This window comes from Sorghum bicolor, chromosome 9 (assembly GCF_000003195.3).
Source record: "Sorghum bicolor cultivar BTx623 chromosome 9, Sorghum_bicolor_NCBIv3, whole genome shotgun sequence".
Lineage (NCBI taxonomy): Eukaryota > Viridiplantae > Streptophyta > Magnoliopsida > Poales > Poaceae > Sorghum > Sorghum bicolor.
The window spans coordinates 14,487,645-14,511,012 of NC_012878.2; the positions used below are offsets into that span (position 1 = coordinate 14,487,645).

Below are 23,368 nucleotides of genomic sequence, written 5' to 3' on the forward strand. Positions count from 1 at the left end.
CAGTATCCCTGTGTGGAGCTTCCGTCGAGAGCGTTGTTTACTTTATGCTATCATCTTTGTATAAGACTAGGTGATTTATTATTGTTCCGCTATGTAATAAACACTGCAATGGTACATTTGAGATTTGTCTACTTATATGTGCGACTGTTTCTGGGGCACATATGAGTCTTTTATGCATCCTATTTTGTTCTTAAAATATGGATGTGACGAATTATTATCAAAGCTTTGTTGACTGTAGGACGCAAACCTAGTTAGCAATGGTCGAAAATTTAGGTCCTTTATTTTACTTACTTCATGCTTCCCACTATGGTCTTGTTATTTGCTAAAATTTTTATGCTTCTCTATCTTGCTCTATTGTGAAATTATTGTATCCATCTGATCTATGTCTAAAAACTTTTTGTAGATGCCGCCCCGTACCCGTAGTGCTGCACGCATGGCTACTCAGGAGTACCGTGCCCTATTCAACCCAAGAGGACAGCATGTGGAAGGTGTTCCTGAGCTGGTAGATGAGGAATCAAGGGTGGAAGCTCAGGAGCATGTGCCTGAAGATGAGGAGATGCAAGATCCACCTCCACCACAGTCTGCTCAGTTAGCTAATGCAAGGATGGGGTGGACTACTGAGCTGTGGTTTCCAGAAGCAGATCCCAAGGCTTTCTTCCATGAGAATTTGGTGTTGACATTGGAACACCATTCCCCAGATTTGCAAGCTACACTGGAGTATAACTGCACTGAGTACAAACACCCTCTGAGGAGATCACTTTGGGATGCAGAGCTGGTAGTCAAGACACTGGATGCCACTAAGGGGATTTGAAAGGTGGAATCAAAACACATCTCTCGAATCAGACGGGACACGATAAAGGAGAGCATGGCTGATGCAGCTTACCAGGCCTTGATCTTTTACCGTGGTAGACGCTTTGAGGATGTCCAGTACAATGCGACATACCACTATCCTCGCTTTGTACTAGAGAAGATGACTTGGGCCATAGAAGTTGCAGATGCTTCACAACCAAAGCTTCAGGCGCAAGTGGAGTTGACTTATGAACTGACCGTCAAAGTGATAGAATTGGAGAATGAACTGCACCCTGAGAGGAAGTTGCTGGAGGAAGAGCAAAGGGAAGCAGATGACCTTCGAGCAGAGTTAGGCCGTCCCAAGCTCCACAAGAGGCTGCGTCTCGAACCAATCCTAAAGGATGCTGCTCCCGAGGAATAGAAAAGAACCCATATGTAATAGGAACATTAGTAGTTTGCGAGTTATTTCGAGTCTTTTGTTAGTGTGGTGTGAACTTGGTGTGCTTGCTGGATTGTTATTATGAATATGTGTGATTTGGATTTTTGTAATGAGTGCTGGAACTTTGTGGGCATGTCCACAAGTTCCCTAGTTAAGAACCTTAAGTAAGAACATGAATAAATAGTGGTTTGGGGTCATATCCTGTTTCTGTCTTTTACTGTTTTTCTGGAGCAGTCTGCCATGATTCTAGTATAAATCAAATTATGTTCGTGCAATGTTCATCAAATTTTTCTGGGAACAAGTAGACTTTTATATCTTTCCAATGCCGCAAGAATGACCATATTATCTATTATGAGCTGTGAGTTATGACTGTTTAAATTTGAGGTTTCTGCGCAGTCTGGAATTCTGGAACAGTTTCGGTTGTACCCAGTTTTTGATTAACCTAACGTTGCAATCTGTTAATATTATCTAAATGAAAGTTGTAGAAGATTTCTTTATCTATCCAACGGTGTACAACATGTATCCTTTTGAATTCTGAAACTCGAGATATGACTGGTTTTCAGATTTACTGATGTTGGATGTTACCTAGAAAATTTCAGATTCTGTTAACTCTTGTAATTGTCATGTTGGACATTACTAAGATGTGTTTCTATACTTTGGAATGCAGATGGCAGCAAGGGGAAGAGGCAGAGGCAGAGGCCGTGGCAATGGTGGCAATGCCCCAATTACTGTGGAGGAACTCATGCAAACCCAAAATGAGATGATGCACGTTTTCATGCAGCACTTACAGCAGCAACCTCCACCACCACCACCACCTGTCCATGTGAGAGATAAGCGTGGAGAGTTTATGAAGGGAAGACCCCCAGTATTTACACACTCAGCTGATCCCATGGAGGCAGATGATTGGTTACGTGCTGCGGAGAGACAACTGAACATAGCCCAGTGCAATGACTTGGAGAAGGTGTTGTATGCTTCTGGACAGCTTCAGGGGGCAGCTCAGACATGGTGGGAGTCATATCAAGCTGCTTGTCCCAACAATGCTCCTCCTGTCACATGGCTGGAATTTTGTAGAGACTTCAGAGCTCGACATATAAATGAGGGAATGATGGAGCTCAAGCAAGAAGAATTCAGATCACTCAGGATGGGCTCCATGACTATGGCAGAATATCATGACACATTTGAACAGTTGGCTCGCTATGCTCCAAACGATGTCAGGGAAGATGCTGATAAGCAATGTCTATTCATGAAAGGTCTTTACTACGAGCTCAGGTTGCAGTTGGCTGGAAACACCTATCCTACCTTTCAAGCTCTTGTGAATCGTGCTATTGTGCTTGATAATATGCGTAAGGGTCAGGATAAGAAGAGAAGGATGCTGGCACAAGGTTTTGGGAGCAACAACCGTCAGCGTTTCAGTTCTCATCAGGGCTATCAGCAGAGGTTCCAAGGACCAGTTAGTCAGTGGAACCGCAACCAACAACCTCAGCGTTTCCATAATCAATCTCAGAGTGGGAACCATCATCCTCCATTCCAACAACGTAACCATAATCAACAGCAGCATGGTCAGCAGACACCCCGCTCAAGGAATTCAAATGCTACCTCCATGAAAAGAAGTGCTTCTAACACTCCTACCAAGTGTTTCTGTTGTGGGAAGGAAGGACATATGTCCTATGATTGCCTAGAGAAGTTTAATCCGCAGAACAACGACCGAAGATCCACTCCTAATTCAGCAAAGGTGAACAACGTGGCAGCAGAAACAGTTCAGGAGGGACCAAAAATCATGATGGGTACGTTCAGCATCAACTCTATCCCTGCTACAGTTTTATTTGATTCCGGAGCTTCGCATACATTCATTTCACAAGCATTTGTTAGAGTTCATAGCATTCCACTAGTTGCAATGAAAACCCCTATGCTAGTTAATTCACCGGGTGGGACTATACCAGTTTCTTATTGTTGCCCCTCAGCAAGTCTTTCTTTAAGAGGGGTAGATTTTCCTATCAGTCCCATGGTTATGAGAACTTCAGGCATAGATGTGATCTTGGGTTTGGATTGGATGAAGCAATATGACACATATATTAAGTACAAGGAGAGAGTAGTGGCTCTGACAACCCGAAAGGGAGAACGATCAGTGTTGATGTAACAGTGCAAGCACCACTCACAGCCAAAGTGAAACAACTGAATGATGATGTTGATCCTCAGAATCTGGTAGTGGATGAGTTTCCGGATGTCTTTCCAGATGAATTGCCAGGTATGCCACCTGACCGAGACATTGAATTTATTATTGAATTACTACCTGCTACTGCACCCATAGCTAAAAGACCATATAGAATGGGGGTTAATGAACTAGAAGAACTTAAGAAACAAATTAAGGAATTGTAAGATAAAGGGTTCATTCGTCCTAGTTCATCACCATGGGGTGCACCAGTTATCTTTGTTGATAAGAAGGATGGTAGTCAGAGGATGTGTGTTGATTATCGGTCACTTAATGAGGTCACTATCAAGAATAAATATCCCTTGCCTAGGATTGATGACTTGTTTGATCAGCTAAGAGGTGCTTGTGTGTTCTCTAAGATTGATTTGTGTTCTGGTTATCATCAATTGAAGATTCGAAATTCAGATATACCAAAGACAGCTTTCACAACAAGGTACGGGTTGTATGAGTATACAATTATGTCTTTTGGTTTGACCAATGCACCAGCTTACTTTATGTACATGATGAATAAAGTATTTATGGAGTATCTTGATAAGTTTGTGGTGGTCTTTATTGATGATATTATGGTATTCTCTAAAACCAAGGAAGAACATGCTGAACATGTGAGATTGGTCTTACACAAACTTAGAGAACATAAGTTGTATGCTAAGCGTAGTAAATGTGAGTTTTGGTTGGAAGAAGTTTCTTTTCTAGGTCATGTTGTCTCTAATGGTGGTATTGCAGTGGATCCTGGTAAGGTGAAAGATGTGCTGAATTGGAAACCACCTACAGATGTAAGTGAAATTCGCAGTTTTCTTGGTTTAGCTGGTTATTATCATAGATTCATTGAAGGGTTCTCAAAACTTGCAAAGCCTATGACTGCTGTGTTGGAGAAGAATGCTAAGTTTGTATGGTCTGATAAGTGTCAAACTAGTTTTGAGGAGTTTAAAAAAAGATTGACTACTGCACCTATGTTGGTATTGCCAGATCTGAGTAAGAGTTTCTCTATCTATTGTGATGCTTCTCGTCTAGGTTTGGGTTGTGTTCTTATGCAAGAAGGTAGAGTTGTTGCTTATGCATCTAGACAGGTGAGGAAACATGAACTGAATTATCCTACTCATGATCTAGAGTTAGCAGTTGTGGTCCATGCATTGAAGATTTGGAGACACTATTTGATTGGGCATAAGAGTGACATATATACTGATCATAAGAGTTTAAAGTATATCTTCACCCAGACAGATCTGAATTTGAGGCAACGAAGATGGTTGGAACTGATAAAGGATTATGATTTGGAATTGCATTATCATACTGGAAAGGCGAACGTCGTAGCTGATGCACTTAGGAGAAAGAAATATGCTAATGAGCTTCGGGCGACACCTGAATCTGAGTTGTGTGCTGAATTTGCATATTTGAACTTGGGAATTGTAGTAAATGCCATGGAAATTGAGGTCACTCCTACTCTAGAAGAAGAGATATTGAAAGGACAGTTGGAAGATGAGAAACTAAAGGAGATAGCACAAAATGTGGTACTAGGCAAAGCACCAGGATTCAGAATAGATGACAATGGTGTACTGTGGTTTGGAAAAAGGATATGTGTTCCTGAAGTGAAGGTTATTCGTGATATGATTCTGAGAGAGGCTCATGAGTCAGCGTATTCCATTCACCCTGGTAGCACTAAGATGTATCTAGATCTGAAACAGAAGTACTGGTGGTATGGCTTAAAGAGAGATGTGGCTGAATTTGTTGCTATATGTGATACTTGTCAGCGAGTGAAAGCTGAACATTAGAGGCCAGCTGGACTGTTGCAACCAATGAAGATTCCGGAATGGAAGTGGGAAGAAGTGGGTATGAATTTTATAGTGGGTTTACCACGTACACAGAGAGGATATGACTCAATATGGGTGATAGTAGATCGTTTGACTAAGGTTGCTCATTTCATATCTGTCAAGACTAAGTACACCGGAGAACGCCTAGCTGAGCTGTATATAGAGAGAATTGTTTGTTTGCATGGAGTACCAAAGAAGATTGTGTCAGATAGGGGTACTCAATTCACATCTCACTTTTGGAAAGCAGTGTATGATTCCTTGGGAACAAAGTTGAATTTTAGTATAGCGTATCATCCACAGACAGATGGACAGACTGAGAGGATCAATCAGATACTGGAGGATATGTTGAGAGCTTGTGCTTTGCAGTATGGGACTAGTTAGGACAAGAGTTTGCCATATGTAGAATTCTCCTACAACAACAGCTCTGAACAGAGTCTTAAGATGGCACCATTCGAGGCACTATATGGTCGTAAGTGCAGGACACCTTTGTTTGGAATCAGACAGGAGAAACTCAGGTGTTTGGGACAGATGTGCTTAGACATGCAGAACAACAAGTGCGGACTATTCAGGATAACTTGAGAGTTGCTCAATCTCGTCAGAAAAGCTATGCAGATACGCGTAGGAGAGAGCTGGCTTTTGAAGTGGGTGATTATGTCTACCTGAAAGTATCACCAATGAGGAGTGTGAAGAGGTTTAATATGAAGGGAAAGCTAGCTCTAAGGTATGTTGGTCCGTTTAAAGTACTAGAAAGGCGTGGAGAAGTAGCATATTAGTTAGAATTGCCTGAAAGTTTATCTGGCATGCATGATGTGTTCCATGTGTCACAACTTTAGAAGTGTTTGCGTGTACCTGAGGAGCAACTACCATTGGAAGAACTTTCTGTTAAAGGTGATCTCACTTATGAAGACTATCCGGTCAGAATATTAGAGACAGCTGAGAGAGTCACCAGAAGTCGGGTCATCAGAATGTGCAAAGTGCAGTGGAATCAGTATTCGGAAGCAGAGGCAACTTGGGAAAGAGAAGATGATCTGAGGAAATCATACTCATACCTGTTTGAGTAAGCACCGCTCAATCTCGAGGACGAGATTCTTTTAAGGGGGGTAGAGTTTGTAACACCCAAAATTTTGATTTCAATTAATAGGAATTAATTTGATTTATTAAAGTATTTATGTGAGCATTGAAACCTAGTAAATAAATAATTTTTGTGGAAAATAAAATTTATCCTAAGGTTAGGAACATGTGGTGCATACATGTTGGAGCATATTTGATCTTTGATTGTTTTTGGTTGGAGTTTATTCTTTGCTCAAAACTCTTTTGGAAAAGAATTGAAAAGAAAAGAAATGGAAAAAAGAAAGAGGAGAAAATCTCCCTGGAAACCAGGCCGCAACCCAGCGCCCTCATTTCTTCTTCCTCCCTGCGCGCGGCCCAGAACCTCCCCAAGGCCCGGCCGCAGCAGGCGGCCAACCCAACCGCGCGCACTACCTCCCCTTCCACCTTTCTGCTGATGACAGCCAGGCCCCCACCTCTTCTCTCTCTGCCACGCGGCCCCACTGCGCAGCACCCCTTCTCCTTCCTTGCCGTAGCCGGGTAGGACTCGGTTGGGAACAAACCGACCCGAGCTCAATCTCCTAAATCCCGAAACCTTCGAGATTTTCTTGCTTTTTGAGCGCTATAAAGTTTCTCCCCCACCCCGCAGCCTCCTTTTGCGTCCAAATTGCAAAAACCGAGCCCTAGCCGTCCCCGTTTGGCGATTTGAATCTCGCCGAAACTCTCCATCGCGGCGAGTCCATCTCTGCTCCACTTCGCCTCGGGTAAACTGTCCAGGTGAGCTCGCGGGTTGCTTCTCCATCTCATCATGGTTTCGGATCGTCGTTTGGTACTCGGAAACAAGAGAACGCGAGCGCCGGTGAACTCCGCGGCGGCGCCCATGGCCACCACCGCGCCGGAGAACAGGAGCCGGTCGGCCCGCCGCCTGGTGATCCCTTGGTTTGATCAGGGCCGTCGGATGGCAATCCAATAGTCTCCAAAAGAAGATACCCTTTCGGCTGTAAACTTTATAAAGCGTCCCTGGAAACTTTCTCTAATTACCCCACGGTCCCTGGCGCCCTGGAGGAGATTACGTTTTCTAAGTTTAAAAGTGTATTCCTGTCTGGTTCAACTCAGTTTGTGTTTTCAGATAATTACAAATTTGCCACTGGTTTTATTTTGCTCATAAAATACTCATTTTAACTCCGTTTTTGTCCATTCAAATTTTGTTAGATTCGTATTTCCGAGCTCTACATGTTAGAAGTATTTATTCTCTATTTTGAAACTTTTTAATTCTGCAGTAGCATTTAATTAATTATTTCTCTATAGGAAATCTTAGAAAATTCATATCTTCTACGTTTTAATTCCGATTTTCGTGAACTTTACGTTTGTGTGATCGTAGCGCTGCGTAGAATATTTTCATAAACTTTTATACTTGTTTTCCACTGTTTGGTGTAATGTTCTAATTATATCTTGTTTGCTTTGTGTATGATTGTCTCCATTGGATTGCGTGTTGTTGATTGATGTTTGGGAATAGACGGTGAGCCGTACGTTGGTGATCAAGACCAAGCCTTTGAGGACCAGCAGGCTCAGGAGAGCTTTGATCAAGGCAAGTATAACTTAGGATCATCCTTGTTACCTATTCACTTATAACTACACATATATATCATATGCATGCTATCACCTTGTCGACCTTAGCAAAATCATAGATGATTGTTACCTGGATTCGTTGCTACCTACTTGATATCCATTTGGTGTAGATGTGCTAGTGCTTGATATAATCCATGATCTTGTATGATGATTAATAGCTATGCAATGAACATAAAAGAATGATAAATAACTGTATGAGATCTTGTCTGTACGTGATCACCCGGGATAAGAGTGCAACCATGAGGGCTATAATGGCTCTGGCTTTAGCTCAGTATGGAGACCTTTTCTAGCTTGTTAGAGGTTACCCGAATGGGCGGAGGGGCTGAACCAACATGGGTATAGTGCGAGCCCCTATCCCTATGTGTATAGGCTGCGCGTCATTGTGCCATTCGGAAGGGGGTATCTATATCTGCTCGCAAAGGAAACCTTACGGCCCTAACATGTTAGACGAACTTTTGAAAGTCTTCATAGTGATCCCTGCCGACCCCCCCCCCCCTAGGAAGGGGGTTAAGAGACTGGCTACCTCGGGCGAAAGGGTAAATCATGACTCATGGGTAAAGATGTACAACCTCCGCAGAGTGTTAAAACTAGTATACTAGCCAAGCTCACGGTCAGGAGCGGCCTTGGGGACATCTACATTAAGATGATGAGCTTGTTATGTTGTTATGTTCATTTGATTATCGTTTATGCTATGAGATTAATTATGCTTACACTTGATCATGTGATTAATGGATTATTTATGCTACCTTGACTTTTGCTATTTAATTATGAACATGCTATCCACTATTAAAAGCTAAATGCAGTCAAACCAATGTCAGCTATTTGAGCCTCATGAACCCCTGGTTATACTTGTTGAGTACGATATGTGCTCACTCTTGCAATTTCCCAACACCCCAGGTTATGCTAATGATGATGATTGGAATGAGGACTATCGCTATGAGTATTAGGTTTGGAGTCAACTAGTCAACAGTGTCCCTGTGTAGAGCTTCCATCGAGAGCATTGTTTACTTTATGCTATCATCTTTGTATGAGACTATGTGATTTATTATTGTTCTGCTATGTAATAAACACTGCAATGGTACATTTGAGATTTGTCTACTTATATGTGCGACTCTTTCTGGGGCACATATGAGTCTTTTATGCATCTTATTTTCAGTACCGTAGCCTCCCTTGTTTAGCCACCTATAGCTCCACCTAAAACTGAAACCAGAACATTCAACTCGTAATCCTTGCGACCTCGGAATCACTTCTGTTGAGCTGCTACACTAGCACAATTCACTGTCCTTGAGAACATGAAAGAGCATTGGTAAGTAAGAGGTGAGGTTGTGTGACTCCACAAATTTACCCATTCCACTATATTTTGCTTTAGTGCTAACATGACAGGATCCAACTCAAGTATTCATGGTAATCGTCATGGAGAAGGAGAACCCCCTGTTGCACGGGCTGAGTTGCGCCAAATGGCAGACTCACTCTTGCAGGCCATGGAGAGGATGCTTGATGCACGCATACCTGCAGATGGGCAGAGGGCTCCTCGACATCAATCTGATGAATCTGGTGCTGAAAATTCTAATGGAGCACATGACCGTTTTAGAGATGGTCGTGGTGGTGGCAGGCGGGCTGGTCATCATGGCCAATATGGAGGATGAGCTCATGGACGTGGTCGTGGCCATCGTGTTCATTTTGATGATGAAGAATTTGGTAACTTTGATCACGAAGATGGGTCTGATGAGAATCCCTTTGCAAATGATGGGCTGCATAGGCGGCGCAATGATCACCGGCGGCATGCTGATCATGGAGATAGAGAGCATCATCATGGTCATTGTAATAGGGAAGATCTGGACAACATTGCTCGTGTCAAGTTGACTATCCCAAAATTCACTGGAAGAGAGGATGCAGATGCATATCTTGAGTGGGCTGAGCAGTGTGATAAAATTTTTAGAGTGCATAATCTCTCTGATCAAAGGTGTGTCAATCTTGCTTCAGTGGAGTTCTCTGGTTATGCTCTGACTTGGTGGAATCAGATACAAGAGAATCAACTTGTGTTGGGCCGTGAACATATCAACACATGGGAAGAGATGAAGCAAGTGATGAGAAGGCGATTTGTACCGTCAAGCTATCAGCGTGACCTTCGCAATAGGTTACAAATGTTGAAGCAAGGAAAAAGATCGGTTGATGAGTATTATAAGGAGATGGAACTGTTGTTAGTGTGGACTGGAATTAGAGAGGATCCAGAGTCAAAAATGGCATGATTTTTGGGTGGTCTCAATGAGGACATTGCTGGTTTTGTTGAGATGTTTCCATATCATATGTTGCAAGACCTTGTTGATCAAGCTATGCGTACTGAAAGAAAAATTCAGCAAGAGACACGTGGAAAATCTTATGCAAGTCATTCTATTGCAGCCCCATGGCGCAAGTAGCAGTCCAGCACTTCTTTCGGTGGGGGACGGTCCCAAGGTGCTGCAGCTAGGCCCTCCTCATCTAATGCTCCTTCAAAGATGGTGGTTTCTACAACATCATCTCCTAGAAATCAGCAGCGTCCTGCTACAAGCGCAGCAGCCCCTTCCTCGGCTACTACTTCCTCTGCACATATTGCTGCACAATGTTCCAGTAGGAGGACCATGATTGTGAATGAGAATGGTGAATGGGAATCTAAAAGTGATCAAGAGGTAGAAAGTCCAAAATATGATGAGGATCATGAAAACAATGATAATAAGATCCAACCCGATGAAGGTGATAACAACTGCTTTATTTCTCTTCGTGTGCTTAGTGTTACTGCTGCAAAGGAAGAGAATGGGCAGCGACACAATCTTTTCCACACTCGAGGCATGATCAAAGAGAAGTTGTGTAGAATCATTGTTGACAATGGCAGCTGCAACAATATTGCTAGCCAAGAATTGGTTGATAAAATGGAGCTAAAACAAAGGCGTCATCCTAATCCATACAAGATGTAGTGGCTGAATGATTGTGGTGCACTGCGTGTGAGCCATGTTGTGACAGTTCCTTTCTCTATTGGGAGGTATAATGATCATGTGGAGTGTGACGTGGTGCCTATGCAAGCGTGCCAGCCGCCGCTAGGTAGACCTTGGTTATATGATCGTGATGTTCAGATTTTTGGAAGAACCAACAAGCTGTATTTTGTGTACAAAGGAGAGCGAATTTCTTTGCTTCCTTTGACACCGGAGGAAATCTTAAAAGATGATCTCAAGAAGAAACAGAGAGAGAGCGAGAACCACTTAAGACTGACCCACAAAAATAGTGAGGAAGAGTTTCCACAGCCAAATAAAACCCCATAGCTACAAAGAACCCAAAAACTGGGAAAACAGGGGTTAGTTATGATGGCTAGGAAAGGGGATCTAAAGGAGTTGAGTGAACCTAATGCCAAGTTCTTTGTACTCTTGTACAAGGATACTCTTTTTGCTTCTAACACCTTACCCTCCACCCTGCCAAGTGTTGTTTTTGATGTCTTACAGGATTTCGAGGATGTGTTTCCAGACGAGGTGCCACCAGGGCTGCCACCCAAGAGAGGGATCGAGCATCAAATTGATTTGGTTCCTGGTGCTTCCCTCCCAAATCGCGTTGCCTACCGCACCAATCCGGAGGAAACCAAGGAAATCCAGCGACAAGTGGAGGACTTGATCAAGAAAGGGTATGTGCAAGAAAGTCTTTCACCTTGTGCTGTCCCAGTCCTTTTAGTTCCTAAGAAAGATGGATCTTGGCGAATGTGTGTGGACTGCCGTGCAATTAACAACATCATAATTTTCACCAAAATATGCTTGATGGACTTAGTGGTGCCATAATTTTCACCAAAATTGATTTAAGGAGTGGTTATCACCAAATTCGTATGAAAGAAGGAGATGAATGGAAAACAACCTTTAAAACAAAATTTGGGTTTTATGAATGGTTGGTGATGCCCTTCGGTTTGACAAATGCACCTAGCACGTTTATGAGATTGATGAACCATGTGCTTCGAGCTTTTATTGGAAAGTTTGTTGTTGTTCATTTTGATGACATCTTAATTTACAGCAAGTCCCTTGACGATCATGTAAAACATATCCAATGCGTGCTTGCTATCCTACGTGAGCAACAATTGTATGCTAACCTTGAGAAGTGCACCTTTTGCACCGACTAGGTAGTCTTTCTTAGCTTTGTTGTTTCAAGACATGGTGTGGAAGTGGATGAGGATAAGAACAAAGCTGTTCGTGAGTGGATGCCTCCACAGAATGCAAGCCAAGTGCGTAGCTTCCTTGGACTTGCTGGTTTCTACCGGCGATTTGTGAAAGATTTCAGCACCATTGCTGCTCCAATCAATGAGTTGACAAAGAAAGAAGTGTCTTTTAAATGGGGAGAAGCACAAGAGAAGGTATTTGAAGAACTGAAAATAAAGTTGACAACAGCCCTACTTCTTGCACTTCCAGATTTCGGTAAGACTTTTGAGATTGAGTGTGATGCAAGCGGAATTGGTATTGGAGGTGTGCTCATGCAAGAACGAAGGCCAATTGCGTACTTCAGTGAAAAGCTAAGTGGACCAACTCTGAATTACTCAGTTTATGCTAAAGAATTATATGCTCTTGTTAGAAGCTTGGAAACTTGGCAACACTACCTTTTGCCTAAAGAATTTGTGATACATTCAGACCATGAATCTTTGAAACATCTTAAAGGCCAACTAAAACTGAACCGAAGGCATGCAAAATGGAGTGAGTTCATTGAGTCCTTTCCTTATGTTGTCAAGTACAAGAAAGGGAAAGATAACATTGTAGCTGATGCTTTGTCTCGACGTCATACTTTGCTTTCATGACTTGATACTAAAATTCTTGGATTAGAAAGTATAAAAGAACTATATGTTAAGGATTCATATTTTGCTGAACCATATTGCAAGTGTTGTGGCAGCAAGGGATGGGAAAAATTCCATTTGCATGAGGGTTTCTTATTTCGAGCTAATAAACTTTGCATTCTAGATTGCTCTGTTCGCATTTTGCTAGTGCAGGAAGCTCATGCAGGAGGACTTATGGGCCATTTTGGTGCAAAGAAAACAGAATAAGTGCTGATTGACCATTTCTTTTGGCCTAAGATGAGAAGAGATGTGGAGAGGCATGTTCTTCGCTGTGAAACCTGCCACAAAGCTAAGTCCCGTTTGAACCCTCATGGTTTATACACTCCTCTACCTATCCCTAGTGTCCCTTGGGAGGACATTTCTATGGACTTTGTCCTTGGTTTACCACAAACCAAGAGGGGAAAGGATTCCATATTTGTTGTGGTTGATAGATTTAGCAAAATGGCACACTTTATTCCCTGTCATAAGAGCAATGATGCTTCACACATTGCTGAATTGTTTTTCAGAGAAATTGTGTGTCTACATGGAGTGCCACGTACCATCGTGTCTGATCGTGACACCAAGTTTTTGAGCTACTTTTGGAAAACCTTGTGGGGAAAACTGGGGACAAGGCTGCTGTTCTCCACAACGTGACATCCTCAAACGGATGGACAAACTGAAGTTGTGAACCGCACATTATCAACATTGCTGCGAGCTGTCCTAAAGAAGAATCTGAAATTGTGGGAAGAAAGCTTGCCTCATGTGGAGTTTGCATACAACAGGGCAGTACATTCGACCACAAAATTTTGTCCATTTGAGATTGTCTATGTGTTCAAACCTACTGCTCACATCGATCTTTTGCCTTTGCCTATGCAGGAACGTGTGAACTTTGATGCAAGCAAGCGAGCAAAATTTGTCAAGAAGCTTCATGATCAAGCTAAAGCAAACATTGAGAAGATGACCAAGTTATATGAGAAGCGCGCCAACAAGGGTCGTAAGAAGATGTTATTTGAACCGGGAGACTTGGTTTGGGTGCACCTGCGCAAGGATCGCTTTCTGAACAACGCAAGAGCAAGCTGCAACCCAGAGCCGATGGTCCATTCAAAGTGCTTCGCAAGATCAATGACAATGCATATGAAATTGATCTCCCAAGTACATATAGTGTGAGTACAAGCTTCAATGTCGCCGATTTATCTCCTTTCCTTGGATTGGACGAGTCGAGGACGTCTCCTTTTCAAGAGGGGGAGGATGATATGACCATACTAGCAAGCAAGATGTCACAAGCTCCAAGTCAATCTACAACCACTCAAGTTTTACCTACACCGACACCAGCCCAAGTCATCGATGGACCGGTTACACGTAGTCGTGCAAAGAAGCTACAACAAGAGGTCCACGCGCTACTTTGTGAGATTCATTTTAACATTAATGAGAATTATATACTACCTAAGTGTTCTATCTTGATTGTACTCAGGTATATAGAAGAAGAGAAGGATGAATCGGACCCTGAAGAACGAACCAGTGCAAGTTCTAGAAGATACTACAAAACGGACCAGAGAGTCAAAAACGGACCAGTGGAAGTCAAGAACGGACCAGTGCAAAGAAATCCTCATAACTTCTTACTCACAAAAGCTATGAAGGCCCATGAGGACTTGTTGGAAAGCTTGTCGAGTCTACTTTATAATGAATCTAGTGGTGACCAGTTTGGATACACCATATTGCCTGCAGACCAGAATTAATACAAACTGCTCAGAAGGTCAACAGTCTGTCGTCACAGAATGTTGGTACAACTTGCCGTGCAAAACTGTACCAATCTACAACGTTTCATGGTGCATGGAATACATTGCTGGAAAGCACTTTGAGTCTGGTTTCACACCCAAGAAACGGTTCGTCATTTGGACTTCCCAATAAAAAGTTATGGTCAGTTTATTAGAAACTGCTCTGGAGACCAACAGTCACGCGAAGCCAGTTCGGGAATCCATTCCGAGGGATTCTTTCACATTGCCTTCCCTCAGAAACTCTATTTCGTTTTCATACCTATCTAGGAGGATTGTTCCTAGTATAAATATCTCCTACCTCTAAGCTATCAGCAACCTTTGATCATTTGATAAACTACATGATATTGCAGCCGCGCTGCTGAGTGCCTTACTCAACCTTTGTTCTTCCTTGTTCTTCTTGGACTTGTGAAGAGAATCCTCTAGGTTCCCCTACTTCGTGCTCTACGGCTTCCGTTCTGCTGCGCCGTATTGTGTGGATTAGTTCCGGATTGTGGTTCTACGGTCGTTCGGAGATCGAGTCGAAGTCTTCGCGGTTTTGGTGCCTCTCTCCCCGTCGCTTGGTCGCATCCAACCTTTGTCAGGTATAAAGCTAGTTATCCGCTGTTCGCAGCAAGTTATTCTTGTTCTTTTAATCTACTGTCGTGAAGATCGGGCCACCCTCGTGCCGATTCATATCGGTAGCTTATCAGAACATCTGCGGTTGAGGATCTGGCACTACGACACCTTTCCTAAAGTTCTTAATGTCATGCCGAAATGGATGGTCAATAGGGAGGAATTGACGGTGTTGGTCAAAAGATGAATACTTGCCACCCTTCTTGAGCCAGATGAACTTCACACAATCCTTGCATAATGGACATGGGAATTTACCGTGGACACACCAGCCACATAATATCCCGTACACTAGGAAGTCATGATGGAGTACTGGTACCAAACATGCATTTTGAAGGACTTCTGTGTAGCCCGATCATATGTCCATACACCTTCGTTCCAAGCACATATTAATTCATCAATCACAGGCTCCATGAACACGCCCATATGTTTCCCTGGGTGCCCAGGAATTATCAACGACAAGAATATGTGCTCACGTCGGAAGGCGACACCAGGGGAGGGGAGATTGAGTGGGATAACGAACACAGGCCAACATGAGTATGGGGCAGCCATCAATCCATGGGATTGAACCCATCTGTTGCCAGCACAACACGCACATTACAAGCCTCTTCTGCTTTGTCATGATGAATTTTATCAAAGTGGACCCATGCTTCACCATCAGCCGGATGCACCAGCTTATCAGGATTGTATCGTTTGTCCTCTTTATGTCATGTCATCTGTTTCGCATATGTCTCACTCATGTATAGCCGTTGGATCCTCGGAACGAACGGGAGGTGGTGTAGGACTTTGACGGGGATCGCAAGTTGTTTCTTCTGGCCATCCCCAGAGTCAGCCTCTAGATATCTGGAGGAGTTGCACTTTGGACAGCATCCTTGTAATCTTTACTAAATAGAACACATTTTTTTGGACATACATGTATCTGCTCGTAGGGCATCTTAAGTCCAGTAAGGAGTTTCTGGCACTCGTACAAGTTCTTTGGCAGAACGTGGTCAGTTGGCAGCAGGCTACCAATCACAGTCAGCATTACGTTGAAGAATTCTCGACTCATGTTAGCATCGGACTTAAACGTCATCAAGCGTCCGATGGCATCGAGCTGACAAACGTCAGTTTGACCATGAAGAGGTTTCTCTGCTAAAGACAACATGTTGTAGAACGCCTTTGCACATTTCTTGATCTCCTCATCAGCACGTCCATCAAAGAATTGTGCCTGCTGATAGTCATCGAACATGTCTGCGACCCCGGCATCATTATAACACCCCGAAATTTCTATTTTGGGTTGTTATTAGAAAATACTAAATAAAATGAATGGTTTTAATATACAGATAAAATTTGCCAACAATAGTTTAGATTTTTATATATTTTTATCAAAGAAAAGTGGTGCTTTTCAAATGTTTTGGAATTTATTAGATGGGCTTTTGTGGATGTGATGCTTGTCTATTACTTGAGTTGGTTGTTTTTGTATGTGCTAAGATTTTAAAAACACGTTTAGACGTTGTCCGATCCTTTCCGAGCATTTTCCGGGATTTTTTCCCATTTTCTTAGAGCAAAAATATAATTGTTGGACACTCTAAAATACTTTTTCATGGACACCAAAAACTTTATCTAGATTGATCAACTCTCAAAATATCTCTAAAAGTTTTCTTTTCATTTTTAGAATTTTGGAAATATTTTTCAGGGATTTAAAACGATTTCAGCTTTTTTTGGAATTATTTTTAAACTGAAAATGATTTTTATAAAATCCCGAAATTAAGAAATTTCGAAAAGTCTCCAAACCCTAGACCTATATATATGCCGGCGTAGCCCTCGACGCGCTGGTTCCAGAAGTACGATCGCTTTCCCGAGCCGCCTTTCGTAGGCCCGCAGATCCATCGCCGAAGTTTCGGATCTCGTTCCCGGCGAACTTTTCCGGCGAGCGTTTGCGGCCATCTCCGGCATCTCGTGCAAAAACCGTCACCATCCAGGGTTCGTCTCATCGTCCTCTACACCGGCACGCCATTTTTTTCGCAAATCCATGTCCGTTTGGCTGAGTCCCCTTTCATCTCTCTTTTCCGGCGAACTCACCATAGGAGCTTCTTCCTTGTTTTGCAGCAAGTGTGGTCGTTGTCTTCTCGGACCGACCGCTGCGGCTACTCCTCCGAAGCCATACCGCCATCCCGTGCCCCCCGCATGCCGCGCACGCTGCAGCAGCAACAGCCAACGGCGCCGGCCAAGCTGCCGCCACTGCCTTGCCAGCCGAGCAGGCCCTCCTCGCCCTGGACACCGCGCCCCTAGGCGGGTCTAGCGCGCCGCGCCGCGCCATGGGGCCAGTCGAGCCGCCCTTGCCTTGGCCGGGCCCCTTCCCTTCATGCACGAAACAGCAGCAGGCAGCCCTGGTTTCGTTCAGACTTCCCTTCATGCACGAACGAAACAGCAGCAGGCAGCCCTGGTTTCGTTCGTCCGAAAACTGAAGGTAGAAGAAGGTGTTAATTACGATTTTGCCATTGAATAAAAATAGTAATAGTTTATTCGTTTTAACTTCGTTTTGTTCCGTTTCAGTTGCGTTAGTTTCGTAACGTCGCGTTCTACGCAGCAGTGTTAACTTTTATTATGTCACATGTTTTTTTCTATATTTAGTTGAATATTAGATTAATTAATGTACGTACCTAATTTTATAATTAAAAGCACTAATTTTATAATTAAAAGCACTATAGAGTTAAAATCATGTTTTCTATTGTTTTGTGATCGTGGCAACGTAAATGACTTGTTCGCAATACTGTTTTCCATGTCCCATGTTTATAAATATAATTAGTTTAATTAATATTTATTGAGTGCCATTTTTAATTATTAAAAAACAATTTAGGTTTACACTTCGGTATTTTTAAAATCTAATATTAATTTGATTAATATTAACTTAAATATTTATTAATTATAATTCTTTTAGTTAGACATAAAGTATATAATTAATTTGTTTAATATTTATTTAATGTCTTTTTGATTAAAAGTAACTTATGTTTATAATTTAGATCTTTTATAAATAAATAAATGCTAACATTATTAATATCAATTTAAAGGATTCTTTATTAATTATAACTTGTTTAGTATAAATAGAAGCATATCATGATTCGATTAGTTGCTCTCACTTGCTTTATGCTTCCTAAATCATAAATGTTTAAATGACTTAAATGATATATATATACCTTTTTATTTATAAATAGAATATAACTGGAACTATACTTTGTCTTTTATAATTATAGTTTGTTTAATTCCACATTATGATATTTCTCTAAAAAAAGTCTATCACCTCTTTTCATCAAATAAAATAGATCAAGCGAATAGTGGATCTTCTTTGTTGCACTTCGAACCTCGAAAGCCGTGTCTGTTTAACGATAGCTCCAGTCTCAATCGTTCTTGCATTGTCACGATCGTTGCAACAAGCCGTGTCGTTTAGTACGCTCTCTTTCAAAGCTTTTCTTTTGATTGATGCTCGTTCTTAGTCGTGATTGTTGTTTGTCTGTTTGTGTTGCTTGGTCGCTACGAGTAGAAGAAGCATGGTTCGTCAACAGTGAAGACCAGGAGCTGAGGACCGATAGTGGCAGTAGAAGCTAAAAGATCAGAAGATAGAAGCCAAAGAATTCTGAGCAGTTATACACTGGGAATTAAGGCAAGTGCAGACACCCTTTGATCATATTGTACCTATGAACTTTAAATACATTTACTTTCCATTGCATGTGTCTTAATACTGCAAACCCTAAGGACATGACTAGTTTTCTACTATATTCCTTGTACTCCTGGGTTTTATACATGGGTAGAATAGTAAACAGTAGTTATGCTTAGTTGCTCTGCTCATCTATTCCATATAATAAATGAAAGGAAATAATCTTGCCTAATGAATTCTTCAATGATGAATAAAGGTCACTTCGGTGATGGAGATGTTGCGGTGCTTGCGAGCATCGTGGTTTGTTGAGGAAAGGGGGAGCGGGTACTGTTGGTGGTCCGGTTGCTGGGCGTACCCGTCTCTGCTCTCCGTAAGGACTTAGTCATGGAGCGGCCCCCTGGGACATACAGTGCAGCTCCAAGCTATATGGCTCTGGCTTGACTAATTAGTAGGACCTCCACTAGTAGGGTGTTACTTTCCGGGTAGGCGTGAGGAAGTAACTTGGGTAATGAATATTAAGTTGTCGGTTGATCGGTATGCCATGGCTATGGGTATCGACTGCCGAGCGCCCCGGCCAAAACTTACGAGTGGCATCCTATTAGTTGGACCCTGTGAAAGGTCTCGTAGTGAAACCCTGCCTGCTCACCTTGGCAGTGTTTTGGGGAGTCGCGACCCCGGGTGAATGGGAATCACGACTTGGAGTGAAAGTGCACACCTCTGCAGAGTGTAAAACTGATATATCAGCCATGCTCACGGTCACGAGCGGCCCAGACCCTCACATGATGAGCAAATTGGAATCACATGGAACATGGAGGCGAAACTTGGTTGAGGTTGCTACCTCGTGCTTTGGCGGAATGGCTATTCCGTGTTGGCAGGATTGCTATCCTGTGTTCTTAATTGGGATTGCTATCCCATGACCTTAATGGGGTTGCTACCCTGAGTTACTATCCGATGTTGCTACCTCGGTGATCTTAATAATAATTATTATTATAAAGATGACTAATAATATTGTTAATTAACCTTCATCTAAATAAGGGTTGGGGTGCTTTACCCATATTTAGTAATAGGTTGTTTTAATAATAGAGTTGTAATAAAAGCTTGTCAACTTAAAAAGCTCACCTGCACTTAAACAGTGTCAGCTTTTCCTTTGATTAAGCCTTGCATGTCATATACTTTCCGCCTGTACTTGTTGAGTTCGACATGAACTCACCCTTGCTATTTCTCCCACACCCCCAGTGTGTAGTAAAGTGCTGCTCAGAAGAAGAACAGAGATGCTATGGAGTTTTCTAGAAGCTTATCAGAAGTGCTTGGCGTACGGAGCCCCCAGTCAACCGTCCCTGAGAAGAATGGAGCCTAAGATGTTTAGCTTCTGTTTCCGCGTACTCTGATGTTTGTAAGTGTTAATATAAATATGTTTTCCGCTATATATAACATTGTTTTTGATATTTCTATTCTTTGTTGTATGTGTGGACTTCCTGGGCACACATATGACGACTCTGGTCTTATTTTAAAAGCCAGGGTGTGACAATCATCATCAACATGCTCGATGTGTGGTCTCACCACCTCCTCTCTTGTCCGATGGGCTTCACCATGGTACACCCACCAAGTATAGTTCGGTATAAATCCATTCTTCAGAAGGTGTTGACCCATTCTTATCTTGTCTTGCCATTTCGTGCAGGGACACAACACTCTATTGCTTCCTTTCGTGGCTGGTCCAAATGCACTCTCCAAAAAAGCCTCAGTCTTCGTGAACCATTCATTGGTGAAATCAGTCTGACTTCTGCGGCCCATGTACATCCACTGACGATCATCCATCCTCTAACATATATAGCGACGAGTAATGTGACTTGCCGATAAAAGGTGTACCTAACATCTAATAGGATAGGATAGGTCCTAATCCCACCCGCATATGCGTACTAGGGTTAGTTTCCATAGTCTGCTCCGATCCGAGATAGAATTTTGGCAGCACCTCCCCGCTGTTCTCCAGATACACGTCCTAGCATGGAGAGTGTGTATCCAAAGAACAGCATGGAGGTGATGCCGAAACTCTATCTCAGATAAGAGCAAACCATGGAAACTAACCCTATTACGCATACGCGGGTTGTCCAAAGAACGTGGACAATCCAAAACTGATATGGTCAGAGATATGCAGTAATCTGCATACCTCCAACCATACCTATTTCGGACGGGAGACGCCTAACTGAGTCACGTGATGTACGACAAGAAACCCTAAACCCTAAAAAAGAATTCAGGAACAGAGATTATACCTAGTGTGACGGTGTAGCAGAGACACTCCGGCTCCGCTCCTATGCACACCTCTCTGCAAAATGAAACAATACGATTAGGTTAAATTTTCGGCAGCACCTCCCCTGCGCGGGGAGGTGACCAAATCCTGCAAAAGCAACGGTGCGATGGCCGATAACCACAACTCATATAAAAAGAAACGGCACGAAGGCCGACACCATCCACCATCACCACCACACTAACACCAAATATATATCAAGTGACTACTAACTACTAGTAACTACTACCGTCGGGAACTCAAAGTGCTATATATAATTAAGTGACTACTAACTAGTAACACAAAATATATCAAGTGACTACTAACTACTAACAGAAGTAATTAATTAAGACAGAAAATGGGGGGAGAAGAAGTGGTTAATCTAACCTTATGAACAGCAGATGCCCTGGTGGTGAGAAGGGGAGGGTGCCGTGGACGCGGGCGGCGCTCCGGTGTCGGGGGAGGGCGCTGGCCGGGCCGGCGGGGCCGGCCAATTCCGACGGTGGCCAGGGGAGGGAGGGGGCCAGGCGCGCGGGCGGGGGCGGCCGGCGGCGGGCGGTAGCCAGTCGCGGGAGAGGCCGGGGCGCCGGGGCCGGGGGACGACACGGCGCGGGGCAGGTCACGGGCGGGGACGGGGCGCCGGTGCCGGGGGACGGCGGGGCGCGGGGCAGGTCGCGGGTGGAGACAGGGCGCCGGGGCCGGGGGAACGCGGGGCGGGGCAGGTCGCGGGCGGGGACGGGGCACCGGTGCCGGGGGAGGTGACGGCGGCGGTGGCGCGGCGGTGTGCTGCGGTGCGGGGGTGGGCAATGGGTGTGTGTGTCGCGGCGCCCTGCGGGCCAGCAGGTAAGTAACGGGCTGGCTTTGCTGAGAGCTAGATCGAGGGCTCTCGGCAAAGCACTATTTTTTAATTTCGCAATTACTTTGCCGAGAGCAAAGGTAGGCTCTCGGCAAAATAAGATCTTTGCCGAGAGCCAGGTTCAAGGGCTCTCGGCAAACTTATTTTTTTTGTTTTTTAGCCACTAATTTTTTTCTTTATGCTCCCTAGTTTGAGTTATACAATATATTCAAGTTTGGTGTAATTTTATCATTATTTGCTATATTTTATGGTTTTTTGTTCATTTCATTAAATTTCTTGAAAAATATAGGTTTAAACTGCGAGTGCATGAAATAACGCGTTTTTTGGCATGAAATGTTGATATTCATGATACTAACCCTAATTCGAGGCCGTGTGCACGCAAATACCCTAGCACTCGCACGTTTCTTTCGCAAAACGTGACTTTGATGATGGTGGCGAACATATTTCAAATTATAGAAAATTCAAACGAGTTCATAAAATCGCCAAACTTGGTGAAGTCTCATGATATCACATGTATAGCTTGTGGTAAAATTTTGAGGAAGTTTCGTGTACGGCGTCACGTACTATATTTAGAAACCCAGACATCTCTTTTAGTGAAACTCCTACTGCTTTGAATGCCAACCGGATGTTGTCTTGCTGGCTAGAATTCAACTAGTTATGCATGATATGCTTCCCAGATTTTTTGCTTGGATTTGAACTACTGCGAATATGATGGCTTTTTTAAGTAAATATCAAACTTATATAGTTAGTTGATGGACATTAATAGGATGATGTGATAATGAACTATTAAAAATCAGAGTTTTCTTATAACTGATCAGCATATAATAAACTCAACGAAAGACTTTATCAAATTTGATTTGTAGTTTTGAAACAGAACATAGGGTAACTGTACTGGTCATTGATTGGGTTGGAACATGCTCTTTGTTATGCCTTGGAAATTTGGAATTCTCTCTGATTTGTGATGCTGTTTTCTGTGCTCCTGTTTATTCTAGCATTGTTTGTCATTCCGGAGATGTCAATTTTGAAGCTATATGCAATAATTATGCTTGGACTAAGGTTAACTTGTTTGGAAAATAATTTAGGTTGATGCAATATTTGAATGTATGCCTTGAGGTGCTAATGTTATTTTTGCGTGTAAATTGTGTACTGGCTCTCTCAAGTCGCAAACTATGTTTTGCGTTTTTTATGTCTGCGTGCTCATATACTATTTAGCAAATTTTTCACCTCTCAAGTCCCATTTTATGTTTCACAATTTTCAACTTCTTTTAGTAAATTTTCTCATGAGGATAAGGAGCCCATTATTTATTTCCATACGTTACAAAATTTTTAACTACTGTTTTATCTTGTAGTGTAAATGCCATACTTTGTCTGTTAGGCCAGTCTCAATGCATAGTTTCATGACACAGCTACCAAGACTATAAACTAAGTAACCGAGCTATATGAGTTTCAAGGGATAAAACTCCTCTCTCATCTGATGAAACTTCT

The 23,368-nt window shown here is 42.8% G+C and overlaps 1 protein-coding gene across 1 annotated transcript; it reads left to right on the forward strand.

Moving 5' to 3' along the window:
• On the forward strand, positions 21,418-21,789 carry LOC110430405 (glycine-rich cell wall structural protein 1.0-like). The gene has a single exon (XM_021448072.1). The coding sequence runs from the start codon at positions 21,418-21,420 to the stop codon at positions 21,787-21,789; it is 372 nt and encodes a 123-aa protein (XP_021303747.1).

Excerpts from the sequence above, each read along its gene's own strand:
- LOC110430405 (XM_021448072.1), top strand. The coding sequence starts at position 21,418 with ATGAACAGCAGATGCCCTGGTGGTGAGAAGGGGAGGGTGCCGTGGACG.